Raw genomic sequence first — 20,539 nt, 5'->3', positions numbered from 1 at the left:
AGAACGAAAAGCAGCTCAGAACAAAGACTATTCCGCTTGTGAAGATTCAAGACAGAGTCAGTTATGAGACAAGAATTCCCAGCACTATTTCTCTGATGTGCGTATTTCGTTCAGCTTCTATTCTTTCTGCCTATTCTTTCATTTGATGTGATTATGATATGATATGATTGCCTGAGATTTCGATGACGAAATCATTTCTTAGGGGGGGAGAAATATAAGGCCCGAGAGTTCGATTATGATCATCTGCTATGACTTGTCGATAATTGAGATGTAATTATAGACGGAACAGAGAAGACCGAGATAGCATAATGCCCGAGATTGTCGTTTGATACTCCAATTTAAGCATAAAGGAGTGAAAGCAAAGACACGACATGGAGAAGCGATGTTGTAAATCGATTTTTTTTATTGTACAACACCTGCGCCAGGAAGGAGACCGCGCCCGCGGTGTTGAGACAGTGACAGCAGCGCACCCGCGGTAAGACAGCCAGTTCTTAATTTGTCACAGTATTAATATTACTTCATGATGAATGTATTGTTAGAGTAGATGTCCTGCAAGCCAACGGTTGGCTAGGGATTTTATTGACTCATGTGAAATAAACAATCTTTATTTTAATATAATTTTACTTTTAATGGTTTCGTTATACTTTATCTGTATACCCATGCAATCAGCATAGATGAAGTCCTTGATTATGGTTTAATACAAATGAATCGTAATTCGATGTTGAAACTCATTTGTAAACACTGCATATTCTAAATTCGTTCCTAGTCGATTCAGCCGCCCAAAACATGGATAAAGGTCGCTTGAGCTCGAGACTAGCATCTGTGATGTTGTGTACTGTGTTTCTTGGTAAGGACATAGAGATGTCCAAATATACAGATGGGTAGTCATATGATGATTATACCGAACAACCCTCCCTCGGACTTTCCAAGTGGTTATCATTAATCGAGAGGATAAGTCTGTGGTTATGATTGTACACCATTAGTCCTTACGACCCGGGACAACACCGAGGCTCTATATGCTAGGGTTGTGCTTTGACTCGTTTACCGGCTCCAGGAGAGTCATCAGGTGGCGAGGTTGGGTACAGTTGCGACACATATAGGAGCCAGTGCATTGTAGTCGGGGATTCACCGCTCACCTACGGGTGTGGCTATCCTGTGTGATCTGATGAAATAATAGTGCATGGAATCTCTGGCCAGAGTATGAGATGTACGTTACAGAAGGAGTTCTCAAATAGTACACGCGATGCCACTATTATAGTTATCACATAGTTATCGAATTAATATGCAACCCTCGATGAACCAATAGTCGCAGATTCGATTGGGATATATGAGATGAAGGGACCGTACTGTACGTTAATCATAATCGACTGGTTTTTGCAGGCACTATCAGTGATACCTAGGGGATCATGGGGCGATGCTACTAGACGCTCTTACCATGATCCGATGGGTGCAATCAGAAATGAGTTCTGACATTCTTCATCAAGGTGTTGATGATAAGAATGGGGCTAACTAGGTAAGCCCGAATAAAGGATTATGTCCTGAATCACAAAGAGTTGTGAACCCACGGCTAGCTGTATCCCTGAACCATTAAGGGTCACACAAGCACTGGATCGTTTGTTCCCGTTGAGAGAATAAATTCAAGGAGTTGAATTTATATTATGATATAGTAAATTCAATGAGTTGAATTTATGATAATTAAATTTTGAGAAAATAAATTCAAGGAGTTGAATTTATAAGATAGTAAATTCAAGGAGTTGAATTTATGAAATTTGGAGAGAATAAATTCAAGTAGTTGAATTTATAAAATTTGATAATTTAATTTATTAAACGCAAAAGTTGAGTTTATTAAATATTAATTTTGGAGGTGATAAAATTCAAGGAGTTGAATTTACAATTTATATAATAAATTCAAATGTTGAATTTATAATTAATTTAATTTATCAAACTCAAAAGTTGATTTTATTAATTATTAAATTAAATATAATGAGATTATGTTTAATGGGCTTGTAGGAGTACAAGTCCAACATATTAAATAATTAAAGTTAGTAATGGACTTTGATTAATTAATTAAACTAGTTGGACTAGCCCAATTAATTAATCAAGCCTATTAATGTTAATTATGAAATTTAGGTTAAGTTTCTTTTTTAAGGAAATAAAAGAAAAATAACCTAGCCTCCATGTCTTCCATTTTTTTTTTGTGATTCACGTGAAAGATAAATCCAAAATCCTCCAAATTATTTTGGCTTTTTCAAGAAAAAAAAATTGATTCCTCTCTCAAATGTTGAACTCCATCGTTGAAACTTCTTCCAAATATTCTAGTGCTATTTGAAAGAGGAACAAATCTTCTAGTCGTGGACCTAATTAGAAGAATCGAAGAAAGTTCGTAGGGATTCATCAAGAGCTAATCCGTTCATACCGGATTAGTTGGAGCCAAGTAATTTAATTCACAAAGGTATAATTTCTAAAAATCCTATGAATGTTTTTGTTAAAATTATACGAGCGCCCAAAGCAAATCATATTTTGATTGTCAAAATAAATAAAAATTTTAAAACTTCCGCTGCGTTTGGGTGTGTAGAATACCAAGATCTAACATTTATAACACATTTAATTCAAAAATAAATAACATTAACATGTCATTCTACTACATTTTCAATGACAACACTAGCACATATTTCATTTACGATGGTCACTTGAAGACTGAGTGTTTTCTCATCAAAATTGAATATCAAATGCTAAAATAAGTTATTTATTAAATCAAATTAAATACATTTTAGGATAAATTAAATACTTAATTGTATTCCTTGATTATTACACAACATGTTTAGTAAAATATGGTCAACCGAAAGTTGAAACTAAAATTTAGGGTTTGTGAGATAGCGATTCACAAAAAATAATATATATGAACTAAATCCTAATTGAAACATGAGCAGAGATATTTTTCTCAAATTTACCTATATGAAAATCATGGATCCCATATGCATTTGGTTGATGAGTGATCCGATCCAACAATACATAAAAATTCACATGAGAACATCTAACCGATCAATTTTGTGATATAAATCTTCTACCCGACCGGCGAATGAAAAATTGTCTCTTTTTTATAATAAAAATATTATTTATGTAGGATCGAACGCTTGCCGCTTTACCGAAAGCTATAGCTGGTGGTAATGGTGCAACTCAAATCTTTTAAACCGCACAACAGCCCAAACACCAAGGTTCGATAGCTCTACCAAGCACTGACAAATATTGTACCCAACAAATTATCACTTCAAATAAAATATAAATCAGATGAACATATCTCAAAAATAAACGTGTGCAAAAAACCAACCTACTAACTACAATAATTTATTTTAGTTTAGAAATTTTGGACCAAAATTGATATATCCTCACACGCTTAGTTTGGTCGGTCGTGTTATCTATTTACTATTTTATTATTTATGTTAGTCAAAATTTATGACCAAGTAGAAATGAAGGACACGTTGCAGCCCCTTTGTGGGTCCAAGGTTCCACGTGTCTTTCTACGGGCGATTCGGGAAATTTTGAGAGACAGTTGGTCGGTAACGGTTGCGGTGTCACAAAAGATACCTGAGAATCCAACGGTTTCGACGGAAATCCGCGGTGATGTGATACATAACTAAATTTATCCACGTATCTAGAAATTTATGAGTGTATGACCATGTTGCTACTGCTGTGGGAAAATCGATCCAACATAATCTTATTCGACGTTCAAATCCGACAATATATATAATTGAAATGGAATGGTTTTGTAGTAAAAATATTTCGTCTATGTGGTTGATAATCGTTGAGTTATAATTAGGTCGATAAAATTATTTTATTATAATATAATTTTTTAATATCACCAATATATTCTTTTTTTATTTTAAATAAATGTATAGTTAAAAAAAATTCTTGTATTGTTTATCTGTTAAACGATATTATTACAAAAATTTAACGACGACAACGATAATTTAATTATATAATTTTGTAAAAAAACGAGTAAAATTGATCCGACAATCTGATTAGACTAAAAATGTGACACGAAAGCGAAGCCAAACAATATTAATTTTTTCCCCTTCAATTCACACGTTTTCGGAGTACACATGGTGGATCCAGTATGGGTGCATAAGATAATTGTTTCATTCAAACAATCCCAAATACCTTAAATCAACTTGATTTTTTTTTATAAAAATTATATTCTGTAAATTTTATTAAGTGTATTTTTTTAGAGTAAAATATTTATAAATATTAAAATCTTTGTAATTATTAGTTCCAGTTTAAAAAATCAAAATCAAATTATATTCTGTAAATTTTTATTAAGTACATTTCTTTAATATCAGTTACTGAGTTTGATATTGTTAATTTTAAATCAAATAAAGTATAAATTTGGCGTAACGGAAAATAAAGAATAAAAATATAAAGTACATAACGAATCAATTACTTATTGAAAAAAAATGAATGATAAGATATTATATCTTACTAAAAACAAAGAACTGATAAATCAAATAAGAATGAACGAATCAAATAACCGTTGACAAAAACGACAAAAAAATCAATTCCTCTACATTCAAGAAAAAAAAATAAAAATACTGTTTTTTAAGACGAAGATATGAATCTCTTGTGATCAAACTATAATGAATGATAAAAGTTTATATAAAAAGAAGAGTTTATGAAGAACAAAAAGTAGAGCAAATTATTGTCGCACTCTCTCGACTTTCAGACCGTGAATGTTTACTAATTTAATCATGATATTTTTTGTTGAGAGTCTCAAACCGATCCTAACAATTAAATTTCTAATTCTATGTGTTTGTTTACATATAGATTGGAAATTATAATTTCGTAGGTAAAATATTATGAATTTCTCTACAATTTCAAATTATAATTTGAGTTATTATTTATCGTAAACAAAGTGTTAATCCATGTTTAAAAAAATAAAAATAAACCTGTACTTTTCCTTAGATTTGATTGACCAACTGCCACTGACCAAAATCAAGCAGACATATATTTAATTTAGAATCTGCATTAATCTAGAATTTGCCAAGTGTTAAGTAACTGTGAACCTTCGAGCATTTTCAAATTTGATTTAGTATTAAATAATTAATTATTAAAAATGACTATCGTTATCTCTCCCACCGCCCAAATCTCCCCCCCACATTCCTCGCACATTCACGTGACCGTCAGATCCATTCTTCCCCACGTGTATGGTCCAGATTCAATTAATTTCCTTTTCCCCCGGCAAGATAACCAAGACAACGTCGTACTAAGAAAAAATTACTTTAACGACATCGTTTTTGCTGGCCAGCTTCATTTTGTCTATATATACAGGCCGAGCCCCTGCATCCCAGAACCACAACACAAACTACACTGTAAAGCAAGCGAAATTTGTTCTCTCAATTTGATTTTCGAGAAACATTAATCGGAAATTCGATAACCATGGCTCCGGAGATTTCTAACGCCGCCGTGAGACATGCCTCCTCCGGGTTGTCCAAAGCCGGCAGCATGCAGAGTCGGGCTTATGTGACATTCTTGGCTGGCGATGGTGATTATGTGAAAGGTGTCGTGGGGCTGGCCAAAGGGTTGAGGAAGGTGGATTCTGCTTACCCTCTAGTGGTGGCGGTTCTGCCTGATGTTCCGGCTGAGCACCGCCGTATTCTGCTGGAGCAAGGGTGCATAGTCAGGGAGATCGAACCTGTTTATCCGCCGGAGAACCAGACCCAGTTTGCTATGGCTTATTACGTGATCAACTACTCCAAGCTTCGGATTTGGGAGGTAAATCGAAAGCCCATTTGTGTTCTGTTCTTTACTTGGGATTATCTCATTTTAATTTTCAATAATAAAAATCATTCGGAAAATTTGTGCAGTTTGTGGAGTACAGCAAGATGATATACCTGGATGGTGATATCCAGGTTTATGATAACATAGACCACTTGTTTGACATGGAGGACGGCTACTTTTACGCAGTAATGGACTGTTTCTGTGAGAAGACATGGAGTCACACCGCACAATTCAAGATTGGTTACTGCCAGCAGTGCCCTGACAAAGTACGGTGGCCTAAACAGTTGGGCCCCAAGCCCTCTCTCTACTTCAACGCCGGCATGTTTGTCTACGAGCCCAGTCTTTCCACTTATCATGATCTCTTGGACATACTCAAGATTACACCTCCAACACCTTTTGCAGAGCAGGTAATCTTTTTGAAGTAGAAACAAATTGAGAATCTATTAATCGGCCTGAAGACATTTGCCCCTCCACAATTTGATTCCGCGATGCTTTTTAAGATTTTACTGTTATAAAGTTGACATTTGAGCATGTTCTTGAGTTTGTAGGTTTTAGTTTCTGGAATCTAAGTGAAGTTTTCCTTTTTGTTGTTGATGTATAGGATTTCTTGAATATGTTCTTTAAGGACGTTTACCGGCCGATTCCCAACGTGTACAACTTAGTGCTGGCCATGCTATGGCGCCACCCAGAAAACGTGAATCTGGAGGAGGTGAAGGTGGTCCACTACTGTGCCGCAGGGTCAAAGCCATGGAGGTACACCGGCGAAGAAGCTAACATGCAGAGAGAAGACATCAAAATGCTTGTAAAGAAATGGGCAGATATTTATGAAGACGAGACACTGGATTACAATTTCAACTCCGAGGCGGCGCCGGCGGCAGCAGAAACCCAACTGGCGGCGGTGCTGACGGAGGCCGGTGGTGTTCACTTCATCGCCACCCCTCCAACAGCTTGATCAGCTGAACTTTAGTAGTTTGTCACCATGATTCTGATGCATAAGAGATGGACAATTTCTAATTTGTAATTTTATATACTCGAGGCCTAGATGATTATAGATGATGCCTAGGCTTTTTTGTAAATGTTTAAAGAATATGTCTCCATACATTATATATATATATATATATCAATCAAACATATTTTGTTTTCTTGTATACCATGTATCTCTGGTTAAGCAAGCAGTTTTTTTTTTTTTCTTTCCAAATTTAAGTCTTAGATTATTTTGAAAATACGAATGGACTTCAATTTAAATGGTAATTTAGTAATTAAATCCGCAACATATCAAGGGAGAAAATGGAGAAGACTCTTCCAAATGGTATTGCCGACTGATTCCAGATCCAAAACATGGGTCTGAGGATCCCATCTCTTGTCATCTTCATCACCACCTGTGGGCGGTGACAGATGAACAACGACTATGTTACGCTGAGAGTAATCGGATTCCAACCTATTCCCTTCGAAAGCATCCGATGTAGCGTAGGTATACCTACAAGAGGTGGTTGACCCAACTCTACAGCTAGTTGTGACATATATATGCAATCTTGTTTATCGACACATAGCAGCCAGCAATAAATTTCAGTCACTGTAGCTATAGATTACATTCCTTTGCGTCATTTTTGCTGTAATTTCTCATATGATACTCATTTTTGCCATAATTCACTGGATTTTTCTGTCAAAACTGTTAAGAGTAGATGTTCTGATATCACTGTTGGATCTCGGTTTTCTACAACCTCAAACGCACGGAAGTTTAAAAAATTTTATTTTATTTTGAAAATCAAAATATGTTTTGCTTTGGGCGCTCGTATGATTTTAACAAACACTCATAGAGCGTTAGAGTTTATACCTGTGGTGAACGATTCACACGGCTCCAACTATTCCGGGGTTAGTGGAGATAGCTCTTGGTGAATTCCATACGAACTTTTTTCAGATCTGCTTTCTTTGATCCTCCTATCAAGTCCACGACTAGATCGCTTGTTCCTCTTCCAAATAGCACTAGAATATTTGGAAGAACTTTTACGTTGAGATCAAATATTTGTGAGAGGAATCAAAATTCTTTTCTTTGAAAAAGCCAAAACAATTTGGAGGATTTTTAAGAAACTCTCGTGAATCACATATTGGAAGACTTGGAGGCTACCCTTTTTTTTATTTATATATTAAAAACAAGAGCTTTTAACCTAAATTCCATAATTATGTATTTAGATTCCTTAATTAAATCCAATGTGCTTTGTTAATTAATGGACTAGTCAAACTAGTTTAATTAATTATATTAAAGTCTATTAAGAACTTTAATCATTTAATATGTTGGACTTGTACTCCTACAAGCTCATTAAACATATCTCCCATCATATTTAATTTAATATTTAATATACTCAACTTTTGAGTTTAATAAATTAAATTAATTATAAATTCAACATTTGAATTTATTATTAAAATTATAAATTCAACTCCTTGAATTTTATAACCTCCAAAATTTAATATTTAATAAACTCAAGTTTTGAGTTTAATAAATTAAATTCTCAAATTTTATAAATTCAACCCTTTGAATTTATTCTCTCCAAATTTCATAAATTCAACTTCTTGAATATATTATCTCCTAAATTCAACTCCTTAAATTTATTTTCTAAAAATTTAATTATCATAAATTCAACTCCTTGAATTTACTATATTATAATATAAATTCAACTCATTGAATTTATTCTCTCAACAGGAACAAACGATCCAGTGCTTGTGTGAACCTCAATGGTTCAGGGATACTGCTAGCCGTGGTTCACAACTCTTGCTGCACCAATCTCAAAAGTACTACTGAATGGCTCCGGCAGAGTTGAAAGAACTCAAAGAGCAACTTCAAGAGTTGCTGGATAAGAAGCAAATCCGACCAAGCACCTCTCCGTGGGGAGCTCATGTCCTATTTGTAAAGAAAAATGACGGAAGCATGAGAATGTGTATTGATTACAGAGAGCTGAATAAGATCACAATAAAAAACAAGTATCCGCTTCCAAGAATAGATGACTTGTTTGACCAACTCAAGGGAGCTACAGTCTTTTCCAAGCTCGACTTAAGGTCAGGCTACCACCAACTCAAGGTCAAGACGGACGATATTCCGAAGACAGCCTTCAGAACCACGTATGGACACTATGAGTTCACAATGATGCTGTTCGGGTTAACAAACGCTCCGGCGGTATTCATGGATCTCATGAACAGAGTGTTCAAGCCATTTCTAGACAAGTTTGTTGTGGTATTCATCGACGATATTCTAGTATATTCGTCAAGTGAAGAAGACCACAAAGAACATCTTCGTCTTACCCTCCAGACGCTGAGAGAAAAGGAACTTTACGCCAAATTCAAGAAATGCGAATTCTGGCTAGAGAGCGTCACATTCTTGGGACACATAATATCTGCAGCAGGAGTATCTGTAGACCCTAAGAAAGTAGAGGCAATCTCAGATTGGCCTAGACCGAAGAATGCGACAGAAATTCGAAGCTTCTTGGGATTAGCAGGCTATTATCGAAAAATTTGTTGAAGGATTCTCTTCAATAGCAATACCTCTCACCAAAATCACACAGAAGAAATCTAAATTTCAATGGAGTGAAGATTGTGAGAAAAGCTTCGAGACTTTGAAGAAGAAGCTTACATCCACGCCAGTGTTGGTATTGCCAACTGAAGGCAAAGACTTCACCATCTACAGTGATGCATCTAAAGGAGGTTTAGGATGTGTACTTATGCAAGAGGGAAGGGTGATTGCATACGCATCAAGACAGTTGAAGCCGTATGAACAAAATTACCCAACGCATGACCTCGAACTAGCTGCAGTGGTATTCGCACTAAAGATTTGGAGACATTATCTTTATGGAGCCAAGTGTGAAATTTTCACCGATCATCAAAGTCTCAAATATTTGTTCACTCAAAAGGAACTAAATATGAGACAAAGACGGTGGATTGAACTCATAAAGGATTACGACTTGACGATAAGCTACCATCCAGGCAAAGCCAACAAGGTAGCAGATGCTTTAAGTCGAAAGAATATGAGTAAGGTGATCCTGACATCACTTTCAGCACAACCATGTCTTCGAGAGACAATCAAGATAAGTCAAGATAGAGATTCCGCTTTGGTGAAACTAAAAGAGCAAGTTAAAGAAGGGAGATCACCAGATTTTGAGATCGATAACAAAAGAATCTTGTGGATAAAAGGACGATTGTGTGTACCAGACATCGATAACCTTCGACAAGAACTGCACATAAGTCGAAATTTTCAGTTCATCCTTGCAGTACCAAGATGTACAGAGATGTGAAGAAAAATTTTGGTGGAGTGGAATGAAGAAAGACGTGGCAATATTTGTTTCCAAGTGTCACGTATGACAGCAAGTCAAGGCAGAGCACTAAAGACCCGGAGGACTTCTGCAACCTCTGGAAATTCCAGAATGGAAATGGGAGCATATTTCTATGGATTTCGTTGTGGGTTTACCAAAGACGAGACAAGGTCATGACGGAATATAGGTAATCGTAGATAGACTCACAAAATCTGCGCATTTCTTACCTGTCCGCATGAACTATAATTTGGACAAGCTAGCCATATTGTACATGAAGGAGATCGTACGATTGAATGGAGTTCCAGCCAGCATATTATCCGACAGAGATCCTAGATTTACGTCCCGTTTTTGGAAGAGCCTTCAACAAGCTATGGGGACTAAAGTTACGCTTAGTACGGCTTACCATCCGCAGACTGATGGCAAAACTGAGAGGACAATACAAACTCTAGAAGATATGTTGAGAGCATGTGCCTTGGAATTCAGTGGTAATTGGAGCGAACATCTGCCTTTAATCGAGTTCGCATACAATAATAGTTACCACAGCAGCATTGGAATGGCACCATACGAAGCTTTGTATGGACGAAAATGTCGATCACCACTATATTGGGATGAAGTCGGGGAAAAAGCCATCGTGGGACCCGAACTGATCCAAGAAACAGTGGATAAAGTTGCTTTGATCAAAGAAAGATTAAAAGCTGCAAAAGATCGACATAAAAGTTGGGCTGACTTGAAAAGAAGACCCGTGGAATTCAAAGTTGGAGAGAAGGCATATGTGAAAGTGTCACCCATGAAGGGTGTAATCCGATTCGATAAGGCTGGGAAACTGAATCTCAGATACGTCGGACCATTTGAAATTCTTGAGAAAATGGGAACACTTGCTTATAGATTAGCACTTCCACCCGACACGTCAAAAATTCACAATGTATTCCACGTTTCGCAGCTGAGGAGATATATTTCTGATCCTAGTCATATTCTTGAAGATGGACCACTGTTGGTTGAGGGCAATCTAAATTAAGAGCTGAAATATGAAGAAATTCCGATTCGAATTGTGGATAACAAAGACCAAGTACTGAGGCGACGAACTATTCCATATGTCAAAGTACAATGGTCCAATCACACCGAAAGAGAAGCTACTTGGGAGTTGGAAGAAAAGATGCGAGAATAATACCCTTATCTCTTTGAAGATCATGCATAGCCAAGTTTTGAGGACGAAACTTCTCATAAGGAGGGAGGGATTTGAGAACCTGAAATTCTAGCAGTAGCAGCAGCTAGCAAATTTCAGCAGAAGCTAAAAATTCCAGCAGTAGCTAATATTTCAGAAGCTGGTATTTTTCCAGCAGATTGGAATCCAGCAGCAGACAACAGATAAAATCCAGCAGCAACAGCAGCACGAAATTCCAGCAGACAGTTACTAATTCAGACCATAACTTGTAACTGAATCATTTAACACGAAATAAAGATTGTTAATGTCAAATTATGGCCCTTAATTGGGAGGCTACAAATCAGAATTTCACATATAAATACCACCCTCATACCTCTGAATTGGTTTACCAAAATCTTGAGTTATCACTTGAAATTAGAGCTAAGAGAGTGCATTTTCGAAGTTGTAAAATCCAGTAGCAAGGCAAACAGATTTCCAGTCTTCAACCGAAAATCTTTAAGCAAATTACGGTAAGTGGGCTTATGTATAAATATCTTGAAATCCGTTTGATAATTCTGTTTTAAAGTTCAGTTTCTGTATGTTTGATTTCTGATATATGATTTTGAAGCACTGAAACTCCCTAGTGAACTAATGGTAGGAATATACATTCTGAACATTTCTGAAGTCTGATTCTGATTCTGGCCTCACCCCTTAGAGGAGAGAACATATAGGAGACTCATATCAGTTTAGCCATGAAATTCACTAACGTGCTCAGTGCTTACCAATTGTGATTTCTGTTCTGAAACTTGTAAATTCTAAATTTTGATTTCGTTATGAAAATACGAGTTTTCTGTATATTATTGTATTACTGTTTCTGTTGAAAACGATTTCGAAAACTGGGAGTTATTCCCGTCCCTGCTTACTGAGTGACAATCATATCACTCACCCACCAAACCCATCTAAGATAAGAACGAGGAAGAAAAATTAGAAGAAGAAGAGCAGATCCAGTTCTGGGGCTGGTGAAGAAGATTATTGTTCTCTGTTTATTTTCATGTTAATTCCGCTGTATCTGTTAAGACACTGTTATGTCTAGTTTTACATTTTCGCTGTAAAACATCATTATTCGAGTTGTAACAGACAATTGATTTATTTCGTATTATGAATAAAAGACTGGTTTCTGAATTCTGTACTCTGAGGCTGGTTGTTTTCGAATGTAAAATTGAGAGCAACGCCGGTGTCAACCAACCCCCGTCCCGGGGCATGACATTGAATGCGCACCGCGCAAGCGCAGGCGTCCGACGCCTGCGCGGACTGCGCGCGCGGCGTCGGCGCACCAGTGAGCGCCTGTGCGCGTTCTGCGCGCACAAGGCCGCTGCCACTGCCCGAAACGTTCGGGCAGCGAGGGAGACTGTCTGGGATTGTCTCGGGAACAGTGCTGGACTATTGGGCCTGAATTTTTTGGGCCTAGGGTGCAATTTTCTGAATTTTAAAACTTTTGGGCAAAATTGATTGTTTTGAAAATTTATTCAATTTTTATTTTGGAAAATTAATAATTTTCTTGTAAAATAAATAATTAGAATATGATTTTAATTATTTATGGTAAAAATGAGTTTTATAAGAAATCAATTATTATTGATTTAATTGGAAATTAAATAAAAGAGTTTTTTTAATTTATTAAATTCTTTAATAATTGTGGTGGTTAGTGATAAAATTATTATATATATGATTTATCAATTAGTTAAATTGTTTAATTAAATTGATGTTAATATTTGATATTAAATGCATGAAGGATGATCGATAGGCTTGACCAATGTGTTAGGTGTATATTAGGATATTTTACTGTTTTATTAATTTTTAATATTTGATATTATTAAAGTGGACCTGGTTTATGGCCCGTTCCCACCCTATGAGATGTATCCCTTATGTGCCATGACTATTTAAATGTAATTATTAGAAATAGTTGGAGATCAAGACTGGAAGATGGTGGGGCCGATGAACGAGATGAAGACATGTAAAATATTGGAAGCTCTTGTAATAGTTGCATTTGCATCCCTGCATTCACCTAGGTTTTGGACCTGGATCCATGTATGGCTCACATGGATCTAATAGTGTTGGCGATTGATCATCTTTATTTATTGTTGAATGTCATATTATGATATATGTGATATATAGTAGTATGCATGTATGTATATTATTATATAATATAGTTGCATGAATCCGACAAACATACAAACTCATGGCACGTGATTTTTAAATTAAAATGATGAGACAATTTTAAAATTAAAATCCCTCATTTTGAATATGATTCAAAATTTATATCAAACCGGAAAAGTAAAAATTAAAAGAGTTTAATTTTTCCTTGCCTTCCATCAACCGTGGTTGCATGTTGATTGCTACCCGCGGACAGTGTCTCGCTCATATTATTGGGGAGGCCTGGACGCCGGAAAGCTGTGACTTCCACCGGATATATGATGTGAATTGAGTGGAACTCCCATGACTTCAGCTCATATTATTGGGGGAACTCATGGCGACCGTCTGATACAATTCAACATTGATGGGTTGGTTTGACACGTGAAAATAAACGACGTCATATTATTGGGTCCTTATTAAATGTGAGGCAAAACACGCGGAGGTTGCATAGGGATGCAATTGGATTCTACATTTTAGAAATTATAATTGGTTGATATTATTCGGGATTATAATTGGCTAATTGGACTCTACGTGCCCACTAAGGAAATACGATTTCCCTTTTTCATCAGAGGGTGGTGGAAATGTCAAAATAATGGGAGTAAGATTTATAAAATAAAATCCATATTTTATATCTTAAAATTATTTTAAAATAATCAGCAACTATTATTCTGTTTTCGTATCAGTATATTTTCGATTTCGTCACGTAATAAATTTTTATTATTAACAAGCTAATCAAATCTAATTTTCAAGACTGGTTGGGAAAATTGTTCTGAATTCAGAGAAAATGGCATACACACTATTGTCAGTCCCGCTGAACTGACAAAGCATGCAAGATGGTAGGACCATAGTATACATGCTAAAGTGTAACATGTTCGCTTCTATGTCAAATGAACTGTAGGGACAGTTTGATGAAATGTTGAATGTTGCTGACATTCGAATAAACATGCAAGAGTTGCATGGTACATGAAACTCGTACAGTGATGCACACCATTTTAAAAGCTCATGACTACATGCATGCAAGATGGGGCTCTGGCCCATGAGCGTGGTGTACATATGATTGGGCTTAATTGAAAATGTGGTGGGCCTGGAATATGTGATTCCTAACGAGTTAATTGATAACTCAATTTGTTGTCTTATTCTTCCTCATTTGACGGGGTTATGGTGAACTTCAAGTTTAATAATATATTTGATAGCTTTGAAGAGCTAGTCAATATGCTTATGACTTATGAGATCACCATAAAACAGGAAATTATTGTTTTTTCTTATGGGCCTCTCGTCAGACGAAAATGGGTCACAAGGTAAGGGAAAGAAATGTTCTGCCTCTCACAAGAAAAACAAACCCAATAAGAGGCAAAATCTGAAGGACACTTAAAAGGCCTACAAATCCCGATAAGTTAGAACATAATTATTTCACTGCAATAAGACCGGACATAAGAAATTATATGTGCCAGAAATGTTCTGGAAATGATAAGTGAATGTCCAAGTAAACATGATTTCAACAACAAACAAAAGAAAGTTAGATGATCCAAATCCCACACAAATATGACATGCTAGACTAGGTCATATTTCCCAAAGAAGGATGCACAAGATAGTGGGAGAAAGCATGTTTGACGTGTCAGACATAAATTCTCTACCTACTTGTAAGTCCTGTCTAAAAGGAAAATTGACCAAGACTCCATTCAATGGAATCGTGGAACGTGCACATGGTCTACTGGATTTGATCCACACAGACGTTTGTGGCCCGCTAAGTGTTAGCACAAAATATGGGCAATCCTACTTCATTACCTTTACTGATGACCATTCGAGGTATTGGTATGTTTATATGATGAAACACAAATCTGAAACATTTGAAATGTTCAAAGAATTCAGATCTGAAGTAGAAAACCAACTAGAAAGAAGTATTAAGGCAGTTCAATCTAATCGAAGTGGAGAAAACTTAAGTGCTGAATTTTTGGGTTATCTAAAAGAGAGAGAGATTCTGTCACAGTGGACTCCACCAGCAACACCACAATTGAACGGTGTTTCTGAACATTGTAAGCGAACCTTGTTGGACATGGTTCGATCAATGATGAGATTCACTGAATTGCCTACATTGTTTTGGGGCTTTGCGCTTGAAACTGCGGCAGTGTTGTTGAATAATGTCTATACTAAAGCAGTGGATAAAACACCATATGAGATATGGATGAGAAAAATTCCCAAATATTCTTACGAGAGAATATGGGGATGTCCTGCTTACGTGAAGCAGACAGTGGGAGACAAATTGGATAGTAGATCCACTTTGTGCTACTTTGTAGGATATCTAAAGAATTTTGTTGGATATTATTTCTATCATCCAAATGAAGCAAAAGTGTTTGTTTCAAGAAATGCCACCTTTTTGGAAAGAGAATTTCTATTAGATAGAAAATGAAAGATGATAGAATTTGAAGAAATTCAAGATACTCCCTCAACTATAGTAGTTGAACCTAATCCCCAACAACCAGTAGTTGAACTACAAGCTCCTAGGAGGTCTAATAGGGTTATTAGACCACCTGCTAGATATATGCTTCTTCATGAACAAGACCATGATGAGTTTTGTGTTGGATATGATCCAATGAACTTTAAGGAAGAAATATCTAATACTGATTCAACCAAATGGCTTGAAGCCATGCCGTCAAAAATGGACTCTATATATTCAAACCAGGTCTGGACATTGGTGGATCAACTTGAGGGAATCGTTCATATAGGGTGCAAATAGATCTACAAAAGAAAGCTTGGGGCGAATGGGAAGGTAGTGTATGAGGAAACTTTTTCATCAGTTGCTATGTTTAAGTACATTAGATTACTACTAACCATAGCATCATGGTATGACTATGAGATATGACAAATGGATGTAAAGACTGCATTCCTCAATGAAGACATCAAAGAAAAAATTTATATGTCTCAACCTGAGGGATACACATCAGTAGGAAGTGAGCATAAGGTGTGCAAACTTCAGATATCAATATATGGTCTCAAGCAGGAGTCAAGGAGTTGGAACCTCAGATTTGATAGCACTATCAAAGAGTTTGGTTTTGCTAAGAATCCTGAGGAACCATGTGTGTACAAGAAAGTTAGTGGGAGTGCAGTGACATTCCTAGTACTTTACGTTGATGATATCCTGCTCATTGGGAATGATGTAGGATTACTGAAATCAAATAAAGTATGGTTAGCCAGTAAATTCTCCATGAAAGACATGGGTGAAACATCCTACGTATTGAGAATACAAATCTATAGAGATAGATCAAAGAGGATGCTCGGACTCACCCAAGCCACCTATATTGATACCATTATAAAACGATTCTCTATGGAAGAGTCCAAGAGAAGATACTTACCAGTGTGTCATGGTATTACTCTATCTAAAGTTATGTGTCCCAAAACTGATGAAGAGATAGAGATGATGACACATATTCCATATGCGTCAGCTATTGGTAGTATCATGTATGGTATGATATCGACACGTCCTGATATTACTTACGCTTTGAGTGTTACAAGCAGATATCAGGCGAACCTTGATCCAATGCATTGGAAGGCCGTGAAAGATATTCTTAAGTACTTGAGAAGGACTAAGAACTTGTTTATGGTCTATGGGGGTGGAGAATTGAAATTGGAAGGCTACACGGATTCTAACTTCCAATGTGACGTAGATGATTCAAAATCGACCTCTGATTTTGCATTCATGCTATATGGTGCGGCTGTCTCTTGGAAAGGTTCCAAGCAAGACACCGTTGCGGATTCCACTACTGAAGCTGAATACATTGTTGCATCTGATGCAGCCAAAGAGGTAGTTTGGATGAGAAATTTTGTCCAAGAGTTGGGCGTTATTCCTAATAGAGTTGATCCAGTCCTGTCGTACTGTGTCAACACTGGTGCCATTGCGCAAGCAAAGGAACCAAGGTCTCATCAGCGATCCAAACATGTACTGAGGAAATTCCACATCATACGGGAGATTGTAGGAAGAGGAGACATATCAGTCGAAAGAGTCCCCTCTGCAGATAATGTTGCTGATCCACTTCATAGCCCTTGCCAGGACCATTGTTTCAGAAGCATCGCGAAGCAATGAGATTAAAGTTAAGGGTAGTTGGCTCTAGGGCAAGTGGGAGATTGTTAGAGTAGATGCCCTGCAAGCCATGGTTGGCTAGGGAATTATTGACTCAAGTGAAATAAACAATCTTTATTTTAATATAATTTAACTTTTTATGGTTTCGTTATACTTTATCTGTATACACATGCAATCAGCATAGATAAAATCCTTGATTATGCTTTAATACAAATGAATCGTAATTTGATGTTGAAACCCATTTGTAAACACTGCATATTCTAAATTCGTTTTTAGTCGATTCAGCCGCCTAAAACATGGATAAAGGTCGCTTGAGCTCGAGACTAGCATCTGCGATGTTGTGTACTGCGTTTTTTGGTAAGGGCATAGAGATGTCCAAACATGCATATGGGTAGTCATATGATGATTATACCGAACAACCCTCTCTCGGACTTTCCAAGTGGTTATCATTCATCGAGAGGATAAGTCCGTGGTTATGATTGTACACCATTAGTCCTTACGACCCGGGACAACACTGATGCTCTATATGCTAGGGCTCTGCTTTGACTCGTTTACCGACTCCAGGAGAGTCATCAGGTGGCGAGGTTGGGTACAGTTGCGACACATATAGGAGCGAGTGCATTGTAGTCGGGGATTCACCGCTCACCTACGGGTGTGGATATCCTATGTGATTTGATGAAATAATAGTGCATGGAATCTCTGGCCAGAGTACGGGATGTACGTTGGAGAAGGAGTTCTCCAAATAGTACACGCGATGCCACTAATATAGTCATCACATAGTTATCGAATTATTATGCAACCCTCGATGAACCAATGGTTGCAGATTTGATCGGGATATATGAGATGAAGGGACCGTACTGTACGTTAATCATACTCGACTGGTTCTTGCAGGCACTATCAGTGATACCTAGGGGATCATGGGGCGATGCTACTAGACGCTCTTACCATGATCCGATGGGTGCAATCATAAATGAGTTCTGACATTCTTGATCAAGGTGTTGATGAAAAGAATGGGGCTAACTAAGGTAAGCCCGAATAAAGGATTATGTCCTGAATCACAAAGAGTTGTGAACCCACGGCTAGCTGTATCCCTGAACCATTGAGGGTCACACAAGCACTGGATCGTTTGTTCCCGTTGAGAGAATAAATTCAAGGAGTTGAATTTATATTATAATATAGTAAATTCAAGGAGTTGAATTTATGATAATTAAATTTTGAGAAAATAAATTCAAGGAGTTGAATTTATGAGATAGTAAATTCAAGGAGTTGAATTTATGAAATTTGGAGAGAATAAATTCAAGAAGTTGAATTTATAAAATTTGATAATTTAATTTATTAAACGCAAAAGTTGAGTTTATTAAATATTAAATTTTGGAGGTGATAAAATTCAAGGAGTTTAATTTATAATGAATTTAATTTATTAAACTCAAAAGTTGAGTTTATTAAATATTAAATTAAATATGATGAGATATATGTTTAATGGGCTTGTAGCTGTACAAGTCCAAAATATTAAATGATTAAAGTTCTTAATGGACTTTAATATAATTAATTAAACTAGTTTGACTAGTCCATTTAATTAAAAAAGTCCATTGGATTTAATTAAGGAACCTAAATCCATAATTATGGAATTTAGTTTAAAAGCTCTTGTTTTTAATATATAAATAAAAAAGGGTAGCCTCCAGGTCTTCCAATATGTGATTCACGAGAGTTTCTTAAAAATCCTCCAAATTGTTTTGGCTTTTTCAAAGAAAAGAATTTTGATTACTCTCACAAATATTGGATCTCAATGTAAAAGTTCTTCCAAATATTTTAGTGCTATTTGGAAGAGGAACAAACGATCTAGTCGTGGACTTGATAGGATGATCAAAGAAAGCAGATCTGAAGAAAGTTCGTAGAGAATTCACCAAGAGCTATCTCCGCTAATCCCGGAATAGTTGGAGGCGTGTGAATCGTTCACCACATGTAAAAACTCTAACGCCCTATGACTGTTTGTTAAAATCATACGAGAGCCAAAGCTAAACATATTTTGATTTTCAAAATAAAATAAAATTTTTTAAACTTCCGCACGTTTGGGCGTGTTGAAAACCGAGATCCAAAAACATATTTATTTTCAGACTTGATAATCAGTCTTAGAAGGAACTTCTAACAGCACTTTTATATATATATATATATATATATATATATATATATATATATATATATATATATATTGTATCTAATTGCCCAAAGTAGCCTCCTAAAAAGTAGCATAATCAAATTTCTCTTTTAAATATGTTAAATTCCAAATACATAATTTAATTCCAAATATTTTAATTAACCATTTACCATCTTCACGTTATTTTGCTAGAACTTGGACATGCTTTAAAAGATTATATTTTACTTTAACAAGACCAGATATTACTATACTTACACTCTAATCCATACTAATATCTTATATTTTATTATGACAAAAACATGTGTGAGACGGTTTCACGGGTCGTATTTTGTGAGACGGATCTCTTATTTGGATCAATAATGAAAAAATATTACTTTTTATGCTAAGAGTATTACTTTTAATAGTGAATATTGGTAGAGTTAATCTGTCTCACAGATAAAGATCCGTGAGACCGTCTCATAAGAGACTTACTCTTTTATTATAATATTGCTAATATAAATTAATGTATTGCAAACAAAATGCTCCATAATTTTTTTTTTTCAAATGTCTAAATTGGCAAATTGTCGCATGCAATGTAAAGGTGATTCAGCGATATTATTTATTTCAAATGTCGAAAGACAAAATTATGATCTGGTACTATCATTAAATTAATATATTAAACTATGAAAACAAAAACAAACTTTGAAATGCATCCCATAAAAAATATTTATGAGTGATAAATTTACATATTTTATGAATTTTATAAAAATGCTTGCGAATCAAACTGAAAAATGCAGAATGGAGTAAATTTATTTTAATTATTTTTAAAAAATGAATCTGATGTCACTAAATTGTAATGAAGTGTTAGCAACGATTGATTCGGCTTGATTTTATCAAACTCCGGATTCGTTTTCTGGTTTTGGGCTTTT

General features: G+C 35.9%; 1 protein-coding gene across 1 annotated transcript; it reads left to right on the top strand.

Moving 5' to 3' along the window:
• The first annotated feature begins 5,341 nt into the window (after positions 1–5,341).
• On the top strand, positions 5,342–6,920 carry LOC140810018 (galactinol synthase 2-like). Its single transcript, XM_073167812.1, has 3 exons — positions 5,342–5,766; positions 5,859–6,179; positions 6,374–6,920. Exons 1-3 carry the CDS (start codon positions 5,431–5,433, stop codon positions 6,722–6,724), a joined length of 1,008 nt encoding a protein of 335 aa, XP_073023913.1. The 5' UTR covers positions 5,342–5,430; the 3' UTR covers positions 6,725–6,920.
• The last annotated feature ends 13,619 nt before the right edge of the window (positions 6,921–20,539 follow it).

This window comes from Primulina eburnea, chromosome 13 (genome assembly GCF_022965805.1).
Source record: "Primulina eburnea isolate SZY01 chromosome 13, ASM2296580v1, whole genome shotgun sequence".
In the NCBI taxonomy this organism is placed as follows: Eukaryota; Viridiplantae; Streptophyta; class Magnoliopsida; order Lamiales; family Gesneriaceae; genus Primulina; species Primulina eburnea.
This window is presented reverse-complemented; position numbering and strand designations above follow the sequence as displayed.

Bases quoted from the DNA above. Each gene is read 5' to 3' on its own strand.
- LOC140810018 (XM_073167812.1), top strand. From the start codon at position 5,431: ATGGCTCCGGAGATTTCTAACGCCGCCGTGAGACATGCCTCCTCCGGG. The intron at 5,767-5,858 runs GTAAATCGAAAG...AAATTTGTGCAG, and splicing joins CCAAGCTTCGGATTTGGGAG to TTTGTGGAGTACAGCAAGAT. The intron at 6,180-6,373 runs GTAATCTTTTTG...GTTGATGTATAG, and splicing joins CAACACCTTTTGCAGAGCAG to GATTTCTTGAATATGTTCTT.